This window comes from Argentina anserina, chromosome 3 (genome assembly GCF_933775445.1).
Source record: "Argentina anserina chromosome 3, drPotAnse1.1, whole genome shotgun sequence".
Taxonomy (NCBI): Eukaryota; Viridiplantae; Streptophyta; class Magnoliopsida; order Rosales; family Rosaceae; genus Argentina; species Argentina anserina.
In genome coordinates, this window is record NC_065874.1 from 33,521,527 (window position 1) to 33,540,801 (window position 19,275).

Genomic DNA, 19,275 nt, shown 5'->3' on the forward strand with positions numbered 1-19,275 from the left:
ACTTCTATGCCACATTATACACAAATGCAATAGGCTACAGAAATGGTATTCTATGAATTCTATCGTAAGAATAACAATATTCTACCCCAAGATGATGTTTTATATATAATCCACCAAGTTGATCATTATGGGTGTCCTGATCATTCTGGCCTTCTGGTTTCCCCGGACTGGGCTTCTAATGGGGACTTGCCACTCATACAGTCCAGTTTCACCTTTAGGTGAACCTAACTTGTCCAAGAACTTGGATCTACGTACTAGTTCGTTAATATACTGATCACTCAAAGGGAGTTCTGATCCTTTGGTCAAAACTTACTGACCAAAGATCATATATGATTCGAGTATATAAGTATTTAATTTCAATGTATTTAATTCGAGTTGAGAAAAGGTTGACTCGTTCTTGTGCAGATTCTTGCTGATAGAACAACATTTCTCTTAGGCAGGGATTCTTACACCAGTATCTGGTTCTCATATAGTCAGATAAGTACACTGAAGAGAAAGGAAATGGCTGATAACAAGTCGAAGATAGAATTATAAGTGGGGTTACAAAGATGAAACTTTGCAAAGATGATTATTGTCATATAGACCTAATTATTGATCGAATGGAATATGTTAACTTCCCTGTCTAAATTCAAAGCGGAACTTAGCTCCTAATAAGAACTATGACTCTTGACACTCATATCGTGTCCAGCCATGCTAATTGATATCGAGTTCTACTACTGCTTTATATTTGGTAAGCAAATGGTCACTCTACTCAGATGAGTCCCAAAGTTTTGAATTTTGTTTTATTTTATTTCATTTATTATGTATTTTTTGGACGATGAATCTAATTTTAAAACTTGCTCATGAACGCCCGAAAGACTAATTAGTTATAACTGTGCGAAAGTTCGACAGAGCATATGCCTCTATTTGGGGTAAACAAATAGTATCATGTATCTGTATACTTACGGTAGCATGTGATTTAGAAATGAACAGACATGACGTAAACGGTTTGATGTTCAAATTGAGAACTTCCAACCCACACTCTTATCAAATAAAATTTTAAGCCATACTTTACGAAATAGCTGTATCATTATCATATGTATTGCCCGTGTTCACGGTTAATATTCGTTGTAATCCAGGACTTATTAACTTTGGCACTTGCAATATGATACCTGTGTAGTATATATATACCTGCCCCATATGCAATCATTTCAAACATCAATATTCTGAATTGAGATTGATCTTTCCCTCCAACTCTATATTGGCTTCAACTGGGTTTTAAACAAGGAAAATAAGGAAACAAACCTAACCCTTATTTTCTTTGTCTAAAACCCTAAGCCAAAGTTTCCAAAGAATAGATCGAGAAAACCCAATTAAGACATACAATGACAGGGAAACGCATGCGCTTAGTTCGTTCCAAGACGAGCTTCGACGATATGACCGCCCTGGACGACCAAGTGACCAACAGACACCGAAGGAGCCGAGGCAAGAGATGAAGCTGCCCGACAATCATATCGTCGTCATAGAAAAAGGAACTCCCATGATGCCTCCTAAACCTGGCGCACCTCTCGCAATGTGGTCAGGTGCTACCACTCAAGGTCATTTCCTGGACCACTGCACCTTCTGTAGGAAGAGGATCGGCGACAAATATGAGATCTACATGTACAGGTGAAGCTTGTTACATGTCCTGGTGATGTTTTTTTGGAAATAGTTTTCTACTTTTTAGCTAAGAAGAAAATGATCAAAATGATTAGTATTGATGTTTCTATACTTTCGTTTCGATATTGCAGTTCGTTGCAAGCTTTCTGTAGCTCTGAGTGCCGAATCCAACAGATACTCGAAGACAAGGTTAGGGAAATGATGATGTGTGGGCAATCGGCGGAAGCCCTATCATGGCATCAGAAGATGATCAACAATCTGAAGATTACTTGGTGATAGAGAATAGAATAGTTTTTCTTTTAAACAGTAGAAGCTCCATACACATCTGCATGCAGAGCCGGTCCAGCATTTTATCAGTTTCTGGTATAAGCCTGCATTTTTTGCAATAGAGAATATGGGCATTTATCATGATTAGTTTTGTAATATTCGTCATTACCAGTATTTTCCAGAATACTTGCAATATTGTTATAATCACCTTGTGTTCTAAGATGGCGGTAGACCTCATAATTAAGTTTATATTCATTTTGGCCACCAAACGTAATTAGTTTTGTAATCATCTCCGTTTCTACGTCGACCATCTACATGTGTGGAGAAAGCGTACAATTTAATCATGCACAACACAACAGAACGTACATAATCAAGATGGATTGTCAAACGAACGAGCACAGAAAAGAATCAAAAGATAACCTTGTTAATTCATATTCATCTTAGGGGCCCAACTTATCACATTAGCTAGGCTGCTGTTACTTCGACCCCCACTTCCAGAAAGGGAGTTGATACTGGAAACAAGAACATAAGGATAAGTCCTAGCCAGTATCAAAGCAATGAACGACAATGAACAAAACTCTTGGTCCAATTAACTGAATTAAGCGTGCATCATGTTCGAAATGAAATTAGATATATATATATATATATAGGCCGTTTCAGGTGCGGACGTCCCGATTCCGGCGACGGCATGCCGTAACGGCGCAACGGACCAGCACAGCCGCACTACCCACCTCCCGGCAATCTCATATGTGCCGGCCGAAGCTCGATCGGCGACCCACAACGGCCGGAATCTGCAAAAATCAAGTTTATGGGCAGATTCCAACAATTTCGCGATTTTCGGCCGCCGTGGGTCGCCGATAGAGCTCCAACCGGCACAGACAGGACCGCCGAGAGGTGGGGAGTGCGGTTTTCGTGGTCCACCCCGCCGTTGCAGCCTGTTGTCGCCGGAATCAGCGAATATGTATCTCACGTAAGGTACGGACGTCCGCACCTGAAAATTTTCATATATATATATATATATATATACATCGACGATGCCTGAATTACTCCAATTCATATGTAGCATCAAGAAAGTATTATATGTACTCGAATTGAAAAAAAAAAGTTTTGCGTGGGGTTTAGGTATATATGTATTAAGAAGAACATAGCTAGCTTAGGGTTAACGTAATAAATCAAGTTCAACTCCCTTACCTTCATGCATGGACTTAGACCATTCTGTATTTCAGTTGGAAAGGGGGGACTGACTCAGTTGGTAGACTTGTGCGTGACAGTGCATCACAATGCTCCATATAAGAGAAGACTAAATGTCATCAAGATATCGATCAAGGTAGTTGTTTGGGCCTAAAATAATACTCCGGTATTATCTAGACCACTTAGGCCCGTGGACCGGATATTTGGGGAAAGTATATCATAAAGCAAGGTTTCCTCTAGCCCTGGTATTTGGGAAAAGTATATCGCGACAACCTCTGGCCCTGAGATTGCGGAAAAGAAGGTCACAGAGCAAGATTCCCTGTCAAATTAGAGTGGATGTAGGGGACTATCGCCGTATAGAATCTGAGTTGATTAAGGAAGGTGAATCTTAATCAACTAGGAAGTTCTGAGGACTTGATTCGCAAGAAAGAACAAGTTGTGTTTTCCAGTGTTCTAAATATCGGATATATCGGCCGATATATCGGCGATATTTAGAAAACGATACGATATCGCCATATCGGTTGACTATATCGGTCAACGGTCAAATATCGGTCAAACCCCGATATATCGGTCAAATATCGGTCAAACTCCGATATATCGGTCAAACTTTGATTTTTTTATTATTTTCTCAATTTTTGTTTAATTTTTTAATATTTATTTCCTCTTTTTTTTTTTGAAAAACTTATTTTTTTTCATTTTTTCATATATATTTTTACTTTATATATTTTAAATATATATGATGAATTTCAAGTCTAAATAATCATTCTTAAATGCCTATTTTTATTATTAAATGTCGTTCGTGTACTTTAATTGTCATTAAATCAAGTATTTATTTTCTTTAGTTTACTTAGTACCGTTTTTTTAGTTTATTTGATACATATTAAAGTATAATTTTATAAATTTTATTGAAAATAAGCAAATCCGATAAAACCGATATATCCCCGATAAAACCGATATATCCCCCGATATATCGTTTTACCTCTCGACCGATACGATACAAAAAACGATATTTAGAACATTGGTGTTTTCTATATAAAGGGGTTGAAGGCACAGAATGAGACACGCAACGTCAAACAAACTATCGCGCAACCGCATAGTCAAAATCTCCCAACGGAGTAAAAGTCCGATTAACTTCGGCAACCAAGTCTCCCATCGGAGCGGAGCTACCCAGATGCACGCTTCGCGCTGTATGTAGCAACAAGTCCGATTAACTTCGGCAATTCGAGTCAAGTCCATCGAGTCGCTAGCCTAGCTTCTAGCAAACCCAAAGCCTGTACTAGTCAGCAAATTTCATTCGCGAGAGAGTCCTGCTATTAACGACACAGTATAAGCTATGCTTTTCCCCAAGCGGTCAAAAGTAAGATCGGCCATCTACTTGAGGTGGAGTGAAAGGTACCTAGCAACTCCGGTTGTGTATAGTTCATTCGAACTTCAGCGGTTTATCAGCAACTGTGGAGCAATCGTCTGAGAGGAAGACAGTACGTGGAGCGCAAACATTGTCAACCAAAGCAACAGTTGTACCTAACTCAAAGGTACTGGCGCGCCAACAACAACAGAGAACGAATGGGCTGAACCGTCCAGGATTCGGTGCCGGGGCAGTCTGATTGTTCTCTGAAGATGATCCGTTTTCCCAGCTCGAACAGTAGTCCTTAATTAGGAACTTGGTCCAATTGATTGCTTAATGATTAATTAGTTCTCCATCCAAATAATAGATTATCCACTGATAAATTGAATTTCGATAATTTGAGAATGTAACTACTACTAATTGGTGGTGGAGAAGTACGATCGATCGAATTACTATTATATTTTTCTCTTACATTAATTGGTTGTGGAGCAAGCTAGTATGATCGCATTATTTCGACATGCATAATGTGTGCGTGAATTGCGAGATCTTATCTATAGTGGAAATGCATGTAAATAAGAGTTAATTATCACGAACGTACAAAGCTACATTCGTACCTTAAGAAGCATGTAAAATTGATACCATATCAGATCAACTATAAGTTCCTTGTCTCCTATACGCTTCATTTGGTTTTACGTTTACCTTTGGGGCTTCGGTTGCACTTCAAAGAGAATTAATTTTTAAGATTAACACTAATATATAGCATTATATCTTATTATGCCTTCATTATAAAGGAAAATGGAATCAACAGCCCTATTTGTACCACTGCTTCCTCCTTTCACTCTCACTTCAAACGAAAGTTTGATGAATAGTTAATTAATAATAGTCTAATCAAGAGGTTATACTTCTACTAACATGATAAGCAATGACATTGCTACTTCAATAATTGTAAAGCAAGGAATTAGACAGATGATCTATACCATATCATAAAATAGCACGTAGCGCGCAGATCGTAGACTCATCATGCTCTCTACTATATTGGCAATCTTTCCTAATCGCTTGTAATGATATTCTACTTGAATTCATCCATGTTATCACAACCTCCACAATAATAACCATAATAATTAAATACCCACAAACACGAAAGTAAGAAACAAAAGGCTATCGAAAGCACTCACTCGAACCCTAGCTTTTTTCTACTTTCTGTAGTAGTGTGGTGGCAGTATATCAGAAACGTACAAGGTTTTCTTCTTTGTCCGGCCATCGTGAAAATACCTAAGCTGGATATGCATTTGCAGCCAGCTGCAGAAGACGTGCATATCGATTTTTACAGAGTTGTCATGGACTCATGGTCAGTGCCCAAAGAAAGCATGCAAAAATGGATGTACCTTATGATTACTCTTTCTGACATTAATTGATGATATTGGTCACCAAAATTTAACCATCCATGCATGCCACTTGTTATTTCGAAATCACTATCTCATCAAGGGCTTACGATACTATACATCCAAGATGCAATACATAATTGGATCAGTAATAATCATGCTTATCTATTGTTACGTCCAAGTTATATTTGGGGTCCTTCAAAATTTGGAGCAATTAGTCCCAAAGTGGTCGAAGTTGATAGCTAACAGGACACTCGGCAAAAACAGTGTTTCCCAAGAACGGGGAATAGTCATCCCTGACCGATTGTAGCAAGCGTATTATGATTATTATCTACAAAATTTGCTTCCCGGAACACATATATGTAGTTGATAATCAGGGTACTTTGTACTCTAGACTCAACTTGTTGTCCGTTATAATTAAATCTAATTATTTCTAATGTAGATCTGAATTAATGTCCACGCAAAATAGTTAGGTGCGTATTCTAAGTATGCATATAATCCCTCAGATACATAATGGGACTTATGCCTCTTTTTAAATCATTTACTCAGTCTAACTTCCACTTGTGTTTAACATTTTGATTACTTAAATGATCAACCACGAACAATTCAAGATCAAAGTACTTGAATGTCACACTTAGATAGCCACTTCCCCGTCCCCAACAATTTTTTCAGTTAAAGAAAGAAATGAGAATTTTCCTAAACTTTTGATGGTGGAATCATGGCCGACAGAGGCATCATGACCAAGCATATAAGAAAATTTCTTTAAAGTTACATATGTTCCAAACTTTGACATGGTGGAGGGAATATAATTAGTAGATTTTTCCCTTTCAATTCCTTTCGCTTTGAACTTAGGTGGAAGCTTACATTTTCTCCCACCAAATGATGACGACAGGAACACATCTTATGAAACTTCAAAGGTAAAAAAATTTCAAGCGGTTTAAAACAGTTCTTGGTGGGGTTATAATGTTCCCAGTACCAGAGCTAGTTAGGCTCCAAAGACACTTCATATATAACTATTCCAAAAAAGAAAACCAGTCATGAGTCATGACTAAGATTTTGTGCAACCTAAAGTTAGAATAAATGGGGTACGTATTAGGTGGGACTTGGGAGCTCATGAGGATCCCTTTCCCAAAGAATTCCTCGTTTATTGTTGGCTATGTGCTAACACCTAAATCCATCATCATATCTCACACTTCACACTAGAGAGAAACTAATAGTTAAAAAAAAATTGGGAGTTTATTTGATCTTAGTCAATTAGGAATGCCATCATCAATCGAATAGATGACATCATTTTCTACTGTATTTCCCGCATATAAACGTAGAGTGTTATTAGATTAATCCTCCGCCAAGCAAGTACTAGAAAAAAGAGATGCAATGAAAAAAAATGAACAGGCTAAGAACACAAAAGATTTCAAGAGGCTCGCGATCGGCAAATGTAGGCATGCATTCTTGGAGAGTTTCACCTTCATATGAGATAAGTGCACAAGTACAAGATTACGATGCTCAACTTTGTACACAACTCAAGCCCTTGTACTCAATATGATACCCATTATACACGCTCTCTCAACCTAGAAAACAACTCTACCCCAAGAGCTAACTATACACACCCTTGAACACAACTCCCCCTATATATCTTCTACGTCTTGAAGATCCTTCTTTCACCTTTTCACAGCTATGTATACTTGATAGAAGTCTCCCTCCTTAACTATCTAGGAATACTAATAGACGTACATTTCATGAATTTAACTATGCATTAACTACCATGCGTAAATTCCCATCATAAATTCACAACTATTAAACCATGCATTCATTCCACGCAAAATATATCCACCATGGCCGGATGGGTATCCAACCCAACAGAGAGGTTTTTTACGAAGAAAACATTGAGAGTTAGACGGATCTTCGTTGTTAATAGCAATATTGTGTCATCTCAAGGAGCTGTTAGTCAAGATTCGCTAATCATGATTAATTTAAGCTGATTACTATCTTATTTGGACTGGAGATCGACATAAGTCGATCACAGCCATCCTTTGATCCTTCCATGCGGATTTGACGTTTTGCGCACGAGTTACTTCAATGCAGTATAAGGATTTCACATAATAACTACACATGTTTGCCCTAAAACCCTAATTAAACCATACATGTGTCGTTAATTAGTTGTTACCATGCCATGTTAAGTTCCTTTTATGGACTCACAAAGAACATTCCCCAGAGCCCCAGAGCTACGATGTGATCAGTGATCGTATCTTATACTTATAGTCCACAAAAATGTGAAAAAGATAATATCAAACTAGGTTCTTCAGCATAACTATAAAATTTTGTGGCTTATACATGGCATTATCGACCAGGTTGCTACAAGTAGGACCAAAATTTAATATAAGGTAACGATCAATATAATGAATGCAGCATGTGAGGTGCATCAAATTTTAATAGCACATATAGCTAGGTCATTTTCATATAGGTGCCTATACATCTTTTTTGTCACATTGAAACATTACTATCAAAACTAATTAACTTCTTTATACATACACATAACCTGCTTTAGTTCCCTTTCTGATCTTGTTGCTGCACTAAAATACGACATGTGGCTTTGATAGAGATATGTCAGTAATTGAAGATCCACGAACAATTAGGTTTTACTATGTTCGAGTTTAGGAACAATCAACTTCAAGATAATTAGATAAGTATAAGTTCGAGTTTAATTCCTTAAATTGAGTCTGAATATATCATAATTTTACTATCATTTGGAATGGTTATTTACTCGGTTGTTACCATAAATCAATCTAATAAATCAAGTCCAACACTATCATTTGGAATGGTTATATTTATTGGGTTGATATATATATATATATATATATATATATATATATATATATATATACACACACACACACACAATGCTAATACGTAACATAGCATTCAATGTGAAATTAGTCGACAAGAAAGACTCGAGCAATGGTTTAATGGTGTATTGCTGTATCGGGACACATCATGTGGCTTGGATATGCATGGCACTGAATGAAGATAAACCAGTTTTGTTTGATGATCCCTACAGAATATACATTCCAGGTAAGTCCAGGGGGAGTAAGACCTCATCCAGTTTTGTTGCTTATATTCTGATGTGGATAGTGCAGCAAAACTGTAGACAGACTGAGTTGCAGAAACGAACTGCATATGTTGAAGAAGACAGTACACATTTCGTTTATTGGTAGACAAAATCATTCCTGTTCTTGAAAGTTTTTGTGTAAATTTTGGATCGGAGTGCGTTCGTTTTCCCAGCTGTCTGTTATACATAGCTAGAGGATTAGAGGAATCAACCGAAATCAAAATATCGAATAACAACAGGTACGTATGTGGAACTTTAGTGATCGCTCATGTATAACCTGTACTGTACATGCAACAAATTAATTCATGTATGCTGTTTGAAGGAAAACGTGCATGTCTATTATATATATAGCCAATAAGGCAATAATATTGCGAATTAATTATCAGTTATTTGTGGGATCGAACTAACGAATTGCTACGGCTAATTACCGTTTGTAAATTGTTTTAGCGTCACAATATGGCGTCAAATCTAGCGTCATAATCTTATTTAGCATGTTACAACATCATTCCACGTCAGTAATTAAAATATTAAAAAATTATATTTTTAAATAAAAAGACAATCATATCCTTGTAATAATTTAATTTTTATCATTTATTTATTAAAGATGATTTCAGCAATAATTAAGGGATAATTAATTAGTAAAACAAAATAATCTTACCAAAAAATTTTCATCTAATTGAATTAATCAACTTTCTTTGAATTTGTGTATCCTCTTAATTAAGAATCTTACCAAAAAAATCTCATTTTTCTGTCACTAAATATGTCAAAAAATTTCAAATTTAATTCATGACTTTTCAGTTTCTAAAATTTATTTACATTTACGAATGATACTAATGACTATAATTAATTAGTACGATTACCATATATTCCCTATCGAATTATTAATTAGATTACAAGAATATAAAAAAATCTCTAACAAAATTATTTAGGATACACACATCTATATTTTTATCGGATGAATTTAATTTTGAAAATATTTATTACGCGCGCGCGCACACACACACACACACACACACATATATATATACAGTCCCTATCCAGAGTGAAGGTTCACTCTGAAGTTTCGGAGTGAAGTTCTAATTTTGGCACACTTTTCGGTTAAAATTTTTCACCATAAGCGATTCAATATTTAGGTATGCTATTCAAGATCATCTCTACAAAATTTCATCTAATTCGGACATCGTTAAGGTATTGAAATTAGATTAAATCAATGAATGAATTAAAACTGTTCAACGTGAACCGTTCGTGTAAATCTCAATTTTGAAAGCTCAAATCATTGTCAAATTGGATGAAACTTTATAGAGATGATCTTGAATAGCATATCTAAATATTGAATCACTTATGGTGAAAAAATTTGACCGAAAAGTGTGCCAAAATTAGAACTTCACTCTGAAATTTCAGAGTGAACCTTCACTCTGGATAGGGACTATATATATATATATATATATATATATTTCAAGCCTACGTTTGTATTTACAAACATTATCGTGATGAAAATAACATGTGATAAAAAAAGAACCACAAAAGTATAATTTTTATAATGATCTAGAGCCGTTGGATTAATAAGGATGTGATTGTCTTTTCATTTAAAAATAAAATTTAATAATTATTTTAATTATTAACGTGACAATGTAACAGTGCATGTCACATAAGATTGTGACGTTGAATCTGACGTCATATTGTGCCGTCTTAGTAGTGCTCTTAGCATATACTCTGCTATATACCAACTCTTGTTATCTAAACCTCCCAAAAGTTATTATAACAAGGGTGGGTTTGCTCCAACAGCACCACCAAATCAGAACCAAAATTAATCACTATTCCGATCAGTATAATACCAAGTAATACTGTTCTCTATTTCTAGGCATCTATACCATGTACATTATATACATATAAATATTGCTCTCCAGTAACAGATTTACAAATCGAAATGTTTTTTCCAATGATTGGGTTGAAGATTCCAATAACTATTGTGCCTATCAGTATGAGTATCGATTATACTAGCTAGTTAAAAAAATGTAAAAAAATGTTATGTCTGATGCAGACACATCTGACTCTCTTTTATGGCCGCACTCCTCCTCAAGAATTATGACAGCAAAATAAGCTTTTATTTTCTTCTCAAATCATGGTGAGCATAAAGATTAGGGGAAAGTGATCTGGAGTAAAGCAATTAAACCCCACAAAACTCTTGTTGTTTGGAAGGCTCTTCATGGGCGTTTACTAACTGATGAGTTTTTACAACAGCGAGGTTGTTCACTTCCATCTCGTTGCTCCTTTTGTGGAAGTCATGCGGAATCAGATACACATCTTTTTTTGCATTATTCTGAAATTGTGGCTTTATGGAAATGAGTTTGTCTTCTATTTTCTCATTTATTCTCGCATTGGGGTACCCTTGATGAAGTGTTTAATGGTGTTGGTGTTTCAACGTTCCCAAAACCTAAACGTCAACTTTGGTTTCTAGTCTCCTGTAATCTAATTTAGTTTATTTGGATTATTAGAAATCTGGTGCGTTTCGAATATAAGTTTTTTAATGCGTTAGAAGCCCCACGTCATATTTTGAAATTGTTTAGAGAGTCTGCTCTGCATTCTTTTCATCCTAAAAAAAAAGATTCTACTAGCTAGTTGTTGACTTAACAATATGGTAGTCATTAAAGAAATCAAGATTAATTATAGTTCAAAATCCTATATGAAAGCAGTGGTGTATCCTAAATATCTTCCGTATCTCTAATTTGTTTACGAACTTGGGTGGTGCATAGGAAATTTCCCACTTGAACAAACATTAAGTTTTTAAATTCTAACGGATTCTATGCACCAAAGTTCTCTTACCTAGTGATAAAAAAAAAAAAGGTTCTCTTACCTCAATAGTACGTATGAGGGTCACATATGTTGTTAGCTAGTTCTTTTACCTATTAATGTTTCTTCACACTTTGATGGTCCAATCTTGTGGATGCTGTTTCTTTTAGCCTTATGATTTTTGCAATTTTCTTTTATTACAGATCATACTAAGCTTGTGGCTTCTCGATCGTTTATGATATATTTTTTTCTCTTTTGATCATAGTGCTTTACAACAGCAACACCAGTGAAATGATCAAATATTAATACCACGTAGATAATTGATGATATAACAAGAGGCTAAAATTACATATTCATTGTCGATTCATATATATACACAAACAAGCATGAATACTCGTATATCAAACTTCTTTGCAGTTATCTTACACTCCTCCTCGAAACACACATTATATATCATGGAATATAAATCCTTGTGCGTGAAGCTACGATAGTGTGTGTGTGTGTGTAGCAGCTATCAGCTTGTTACATCCCTAGCGGTTAATCCAAGAGTAAAAATGATGAAGTATTATAGATTGATAGGAACAATGTTTAACTCCAAGCAGCCATTGGACGCTAGTAGTTATAAACAAAGGGCAATAACTTCCCTGATGAGGCCTGAGATCAAGTCTAGGGGGCATATAGTTCCATGAAGGGACTTGCCTTAATTCTAGGGGCCAAAAACCATAACGCGACAGGCGACATGTCCCTAAATATTACCAACTCTCCTCTAATCAAATCATCAAGGTCAGATTCATGTTATTGTTATGTTAGTGCAACACACATGAACACTTTAATAATGCAAGAAACAAAAGATTGATATTCTAAAGAAAAACTTATAATCCAGATTGAGATTTAACTAATTATATCCCAGTTAATTAATAAATATGAGAATTAGATATATAGTGAGGACATTCATACAAGAAAGTGAAGAGAATAGATGAGAGGGTGCACGTTGGCCCTTAGATTATGGGGAATGGGATGCCTTCCATGTGAGAGCGTACGTTCGAACAATTTTGTTTTGTAATTGGGTTTGGCTCTATGCATCATTTTAATTTGTTTATGTCTTGTTACACGTGTGCCCTACTTTCTTCAACAAAGAAATAGCTTAATTACATCGACTTTATCCAACTCATTGCACTCGAGACCTCCATATTTGGTAGTATAAGGAAATGAAGCATTATGGATTCTCTCATTTTCTAATGGCAAAGCACCGAAACACTTGCGGGTGTACTTTACATAGTGGCTATAGTCGATATTAGAAGATGTTTAGTAGCTAGTCTATATTTATATATCTACTACACTGCAAGCTAGCTATGCACATATACAATATATCTATCATGGGCGATAGCCGATAAGAGGTAGGTTGGAACTTGGAAACTTGGATTTCAAGTTATATAGTATGTTGTTTATTACAAATTAGAACTTCACCATCTTGAATCAACTTAAGAATAATTTATAGTTTTAATTGCTAGTATAGCCGTATAGGATTCGTTTTGTGGCATTTTTTGGTTTTGGATTATAAGATTTACTTCTTAAATGAAAGAGAAAGGAAGAAAAGATGAGGCAGAGAATGAATGATGAAGATGAGTGCACCGGAAAAGAAACTAAAGAGTAGAGATGAGTAAGTTTTCGTTTTTGATTTTGTGCATATTTCTGAATTATATCACAGAGGGAATCTTTTGTGACAATACTTGTGGATGAGTACGTACAACTCATGTATAAATAGATGGATTGTCCATTTTTCATTATTCATTCAAATGTTTTACGGACACAAGTTAATTTTAACTAACAGAAGTTTGAACACTTTAGTTTCAGTCACATTACCAAACACATAAATACTAAGTAAAAAGAGCATAGAATGTTCTACATATTTACCTCTTTATCTGCTTCACCGCTAATTAACCTATATGATCTAATATTTTCATTTCTTAATTTGTACTTACTCATGGATATACTACGACATTAGACATCATCATGTATTGATCAAAATATGAAATTTTTTATCTCAAAACGACACCAAAATAACGTTGTTATACTCTAAATGCGACCAATTTAAAGTAAGAATTAATCTCACATCATATATCACACTCCACACCTAAACTAAATTGTGTTATTTAAAATCAAGGTTCGAAAAAACGCTAGGCGGCCGCCTAGACGGCGCTTAGGCGATTTTTAATTATTAAATATATTTTTAATTTTTATACATGTTTTTAATATTATTTATATGATTAAAAATATATAATGAGTAAAAAAGTACTAAATATTAATGTTCATAAATCAAAATAGTTTCAACTCATCCAAAATTCATACCACAATATTAGAATTTTAGAATAAAATGTAAATATTTTTTTTACAATAAAAAATGGCCTAACCCTCAAATCCAAAAATATAAGATTAACAAAAATTAAAGTCAAACCGCCTAAACGGCCGCCTAATCACCCGATCGCCATGAACAACCAAATTGATTAAAAATGCAACGGTGACCCACCGCCTAACGACTAAGCACCACATGACGGCCTAGGCGGCCGTTTTTAAGAATATTGTTTAACAACTATTATGGATGGAAATTCCTCCTATTTTCAATCCTTGCATTAGTCTCAGTTATCCAACACTCGGGTTTATAGGGAAATGAATCCAAAAAAAATCTCTACCCAAAAATACGCGCAAAAAACAAACCAAACAAAAATATGAAACCAAAAAAAAAAAGCGTCACCCCAACAGAGACGTACGTACAATCTTCGCCCTATATAAGCCAAAACCAACTCCAAAATCTTTCAATCTCTCTCTCTCTCTCTCTCTCTCAAAACTCTAAAACGATGGAGGAGATTCCACTACCGTCGCATTTCTCGCCGGAGCTCGACCTCGACACCCTCAAGCCCATCAGCTTCCTTGGCAAGGGAGCCATGGGCACAGTTTACCTAGTCTACGACCCAAAATCCGACCCCTCCGCCGCCTCCCCTTTCGCTCTCAAACTCGTCGACAAGTCCCTCCTCCGCACCAAGCCCGACGCCGACCGCCGCGCCCGGTGGGAGGTCCAGGTCCTCACCCGCCTCTCCGACCCGGAAAACCTTCATCCCTTCCTCCCCTCCCTCCTCGGCTCCTTCGAATGCGACGAGTATCTCGGATGGGCCGTCCCTTACTGCTCCGGCGGCGACCTCAACGCCCTCCGCCACTTCCAAAACGACCGCGTCTTCTCCCCCGCCGTGCTCCGCTTCTACCTCGCCGAGATCGTCTGCGCGCTCGAGCACCTCCATACCATGGGGCTCGCTTACCGTGACTTGAAGCCGGAAAACGTGCTGATCCAACACTCGGGTCACGTGACCCTCACGGACTTCGACCTTTCCAGAAGCCTCAACCACCAAGCCGTTAAAACAGTCGCTAGTGCCGCGGACAACGCTGCGGAGGACACGCGGCGAAAGTCCCGCGGGAGCCTCACGCGCTGGATCACCATTATCAACGACAACAAGAAATCCAAGGCGGCCGGAGTAGGGTTGTTAAAGAAGGCCAAGTCCGCCCGGGTCAGCCCCGTCTGCCGCCGCAAGCCGAGCTTCTCCGACAACGGGGAACGGGCCAACTCGTTCGTCGGCACCGTGGAGTACGTCTCCCCGGAGATCCTCCGCGGCGAGGGTCACGATTTCGCCGTGGACTGGTGGGCGTTGGGGATTTTAGCCTACGAGTGCCTCTACGGTATGACGCCGTTTAAGGGGAAGAGCCGGAAGGAGACTTTCCGTAACGTGGTGACGAGGACGCCGGAGTTCGTGGGTCGACGGACGGCGCTGACGGACTTGATCGAACGGCTGTTACATAAGGACCCCACAAGGAGGTTAGGGTACGTGAGAGGCGCGTGCGAGATCAAAGAGCATGAGTTTTTCCGCGGGGTGAGGTGGGACCTACTGACGGAAGTTTCGCGGGCTCCGTTTATTCCGCCGAGGGAGGAGGACGTAACGGAGAGGACGCGGGACTCCGAGAAATGTGGAGCGAGCGTGAGGGAGTTACTTCAAAAATTAAGGGCTCCTCCGTCGTCGATGCCGCCTTCGCCGGATTGTCAGTTTGCCGAGTTTTGACACGTGTGGGGAGGATTTAATGTACTTACGTACGTACACTTGTTGTACAATAGAATAACTGGTTAGAATGTTGTTAGTATAGACTAGTTTCAGATTTAGACTTTGTATTTGTATAGCAGTTTATACGGTGTATAAAATTTCCCGGTAGCTTTGTCTATGCTCCGGCCACCGCGGTGAGTGTTTTCCGGCTCATATAGTTGGAGTATATCTTTAACGTAAGGTAAGGTGAGATTAAGTGATGATCAAAGATGGGGTGAAGTTTGAAATGAAAGAAAACCCTTCTGTGCAAGGTTCGTTTAACTTGTTCATGAGTTATGACTCATGACTACTTTGGTTATTGCAATGGTAAAAGCTACTTTCTTCATGGAAAAGATTGTTGGTGGGGATTTAGAAATGATGTAGGTCATTTCCCGTTTTACTTAAACCACATAAAATTATAGCAACTATATTTTTGTTGTTCTGTGAAGGGTGGAAATATAGCAAATTAAGCCATCGATCAACATTATTGGGAATCATGGTTTGGATTCCTTTCACACGTGAACAAGTAATTGAATGTGATTGCTTATGTTGTTCATGACCCTAACATCAACAAATAACTTATTGTTAAACATTATATGTGTCAAGTTAAAGCACAAACGTATTGTTAAATAACACATCAAGATTGTTTTTTTTTTAATTTCAATTTCTCAAGCAACGAAAATGCATCATTCATATCAATGCTCTTTAAAGAAATTTGAGTAAGAAACACTGAAACGTACATCATTGTATTCATACTATATACTTGTGAGAATGTGATCCCTTGTTTTAAAATAATTTATGGATTTCATGCAAATGCGTACATGAGCCCAAAAAACATGCACAAGCTACCTCATTTACAATGAGCAGTACATGAGCTCCAAAAACATGTACAACCTACCTCATTCACAATGACTCATTTGCTAACTTGGAAAATAGTTTATTTAATTATGGGAGTAGACTTAGACTTGTGGTTGTAGCAAGATATAAAGATTACTTTGGATGATATGAGAATGTTATCATTAGGGGACAAAATGATCTTAAATTACGCTGGATAATAGTAGATTATCCTCTCTAGTTCCAACTTTCCCAAACAATTCATATGACTTTCATCTATAGCACCCAATTGAAAGATATATTAGCAATGATTATAACTTTCCCACCACCAAATTGAGAATTATTCCTTCTTTAACTTGGAAAGGAAATTCGTAATATATGCCCTCTTAATTTGATTATAGTACCGCAAAACCTGTGTGTTTCTATATTGGCATAATAATCAGAGCCAATGAAGCTACAAAAGCATGCATGATGGACCTAAATGTAAAGTCGTGAAATTCTAAAGGGTCTTCAATTTAATAGAATTTTGATGAGGAGGGGATAACCTGGAAAACCCCAAAAGCACGTGGTTTTATAATTTTGGCATAATATAGGGACCACCCGTGTGCAAAAAAAAAATTAACTAGCTTTGAGGACTGTAGAAGTACTTTAAATTTTACCGTCAGGTGACTAGATTTTAATCATTTTATAATGGCGGTCTTAAATTTTACAGTGCAAACTTAGTGGTGGTGGTAATTGGCAAGGGATTTTCTTTTTAAGTTTTAGATTTTTGGATCCGTTGGCATGCTTTTTTTGGTATTAATATATCGGTAAGGGGGAGATTGTAATGTAAATCAATGACTTGATGATTGAGGAACTCATATATTTCAAGTTTCTCGATATTATGTGATGAAAAAAGATCACGATCGTTCGATTATTAGATAATGTTAGAAATGTTTTGTCACTACAATGCTTGTAGTTGGTACATACCAACAGTTTCTTGCGGCCTAGATGATAGATCGAATGACATTTACAAAACTAAAGACAATTCATGTAATGATGGATTCCTATATACATGCATGAATGGATGGTAAATTCAATCATCTCCATTAATTTGACTTATGGATGTGATGTGTGCATAGAGTAGATTAAGATCACATCAAAGATCTAAGTTTGAAATATATAGGCCAAAAGGCTAAAATGTCTAAAAAAAGTCGGTGAAATTAATGGGGCGGAATATAATAGAAAAAAATAGCATACACGATTAATGGAATCACAATAGATATGACACTTTATACAGTAAGGAAAATAATTTGAGATCCACCAGGTTGTTATTGTCTATTGTGATATGCAAATTTTTATTAATGAAAAACAAAATTATTTCATGATTTTCATCACCACGCCGCTTGCTTAATGCATGAATCAGAATTTACAGATGATCATTGCAAGTTTGCAACTATACTCATACAGTATATATCATGGATGTGGATTCTCTCATGTGCTTAGTTTTCATCTGAGCTACTTGAGCTCGTAAGGAGATGATGAAAACTCTATGAAAAATACTTGTATCCATACATTCTCTTATTTTTATACTTTAATAATGTAATTTATAATGTTAACCGTTTAAAAGTTTAGTTGATCAATAAAGATCATCTCACTAAAATATGAATTGAAATAATAATCGTTTGCTAAGTCAATTACATCAAACAAATGAACAGTTATTGTAAAAGTTAGTAGTCTTATAATCAGTCGTCTGTTTGTTTCATACAATCGGTTAAGTAAACGATGTATATTTACATTGATTTTTTTTTTATAAAAGTGATATCTATTTGTTTGACAAAAAATTTGAACAGTTAAAAATTTATATTAATATTTTTAAATATATAAAAACAAGAAGAGTTTGGACGCATATATACATACTGGTATAGATATAAGTATTTTTCAAACTATATCATGCCATGATTGATAAAAATATTCATGGAAGAATTGTACCATTAAGCATACCATTTGCAGTTAGGCACCTAATATGGACGTGATGTCTGTATACGGTAGATTAAGATCGCATCACACAACCATTTCTCGCATGTGAAATATCCAAAACAAAATCGGAGCAATGGAGCAGAACAAAAGCGAAACTTCATGTCAAACTAACTAAGACAACAATTCAATAATGGAATCACACTAGACATGACAATACGAGTACAGTTATAGTATTAGGTTCTCAAACCACATAACAATACATAGCACCAAATTCTGGAATTTGATTCGATAACACGCGCGTATGAACATATTATTCCATTTGTCGGAAAATCCAGAGCTACATGTCGATATTGGACCTATTGTTTTCCTCTCGATCTGTGAGTACCAGACTCACATGCATGTCCACTGAAAACCATATGCAATCTTTGTCATCATCTACTGATAGATCATATATCTTCTGGCTTTCCATGCCCTAGCTTAGCCGTAGGTCTGATTGGTTCATTGCGCTGTATATCAATGATCCAAACTAGCACCATCGCCAAATCTAGTCTATATCTATTCGAGCGTCTACCCCGTGACCCAGTTTTGGTAATATTTGCAAGTGATCGAACAGTACCCCTTTAGGTCTCTTCCGTGTAGTCT

At 36.6% G+C, this 19,275-nt stretch overlaps 1 protein-coding gene and 1 pseudogene across 1 annotated transcript; both read left to right on the forward strand.

Annotated features, from left to right (window-relative positions):
• The first annotated feature begins 1,364 nt into the window (after positions 1-1,364).
• On the forward strand, positions 1,365-1,914 carry LOC126789450 (FCS-Like Zinc finger 5-like; annotated as a pseudogene).
• Positions 1,915-14,550: 12,636 nt separating this feature from the next.
• On the forward strand, positions 14,551-15,992 carry LOC126789438 (serine/threonine-protein kinase UCN). Its single transcript, XM_050515592.1, has one exon. The coding sequence runs from the start codon at positions 14,575-14,577 to the stop codon at positions 15,820-15,822; it is 1,248 nt and encodes a 415-aa protein (XP_050371549.1). The 5' UTR covers positions 14,551-14,574; the 3' UTR covers positions 15,823-15,992.
• Positions 15,993-19,275: the final 3,283 nt, after the last annotated feature.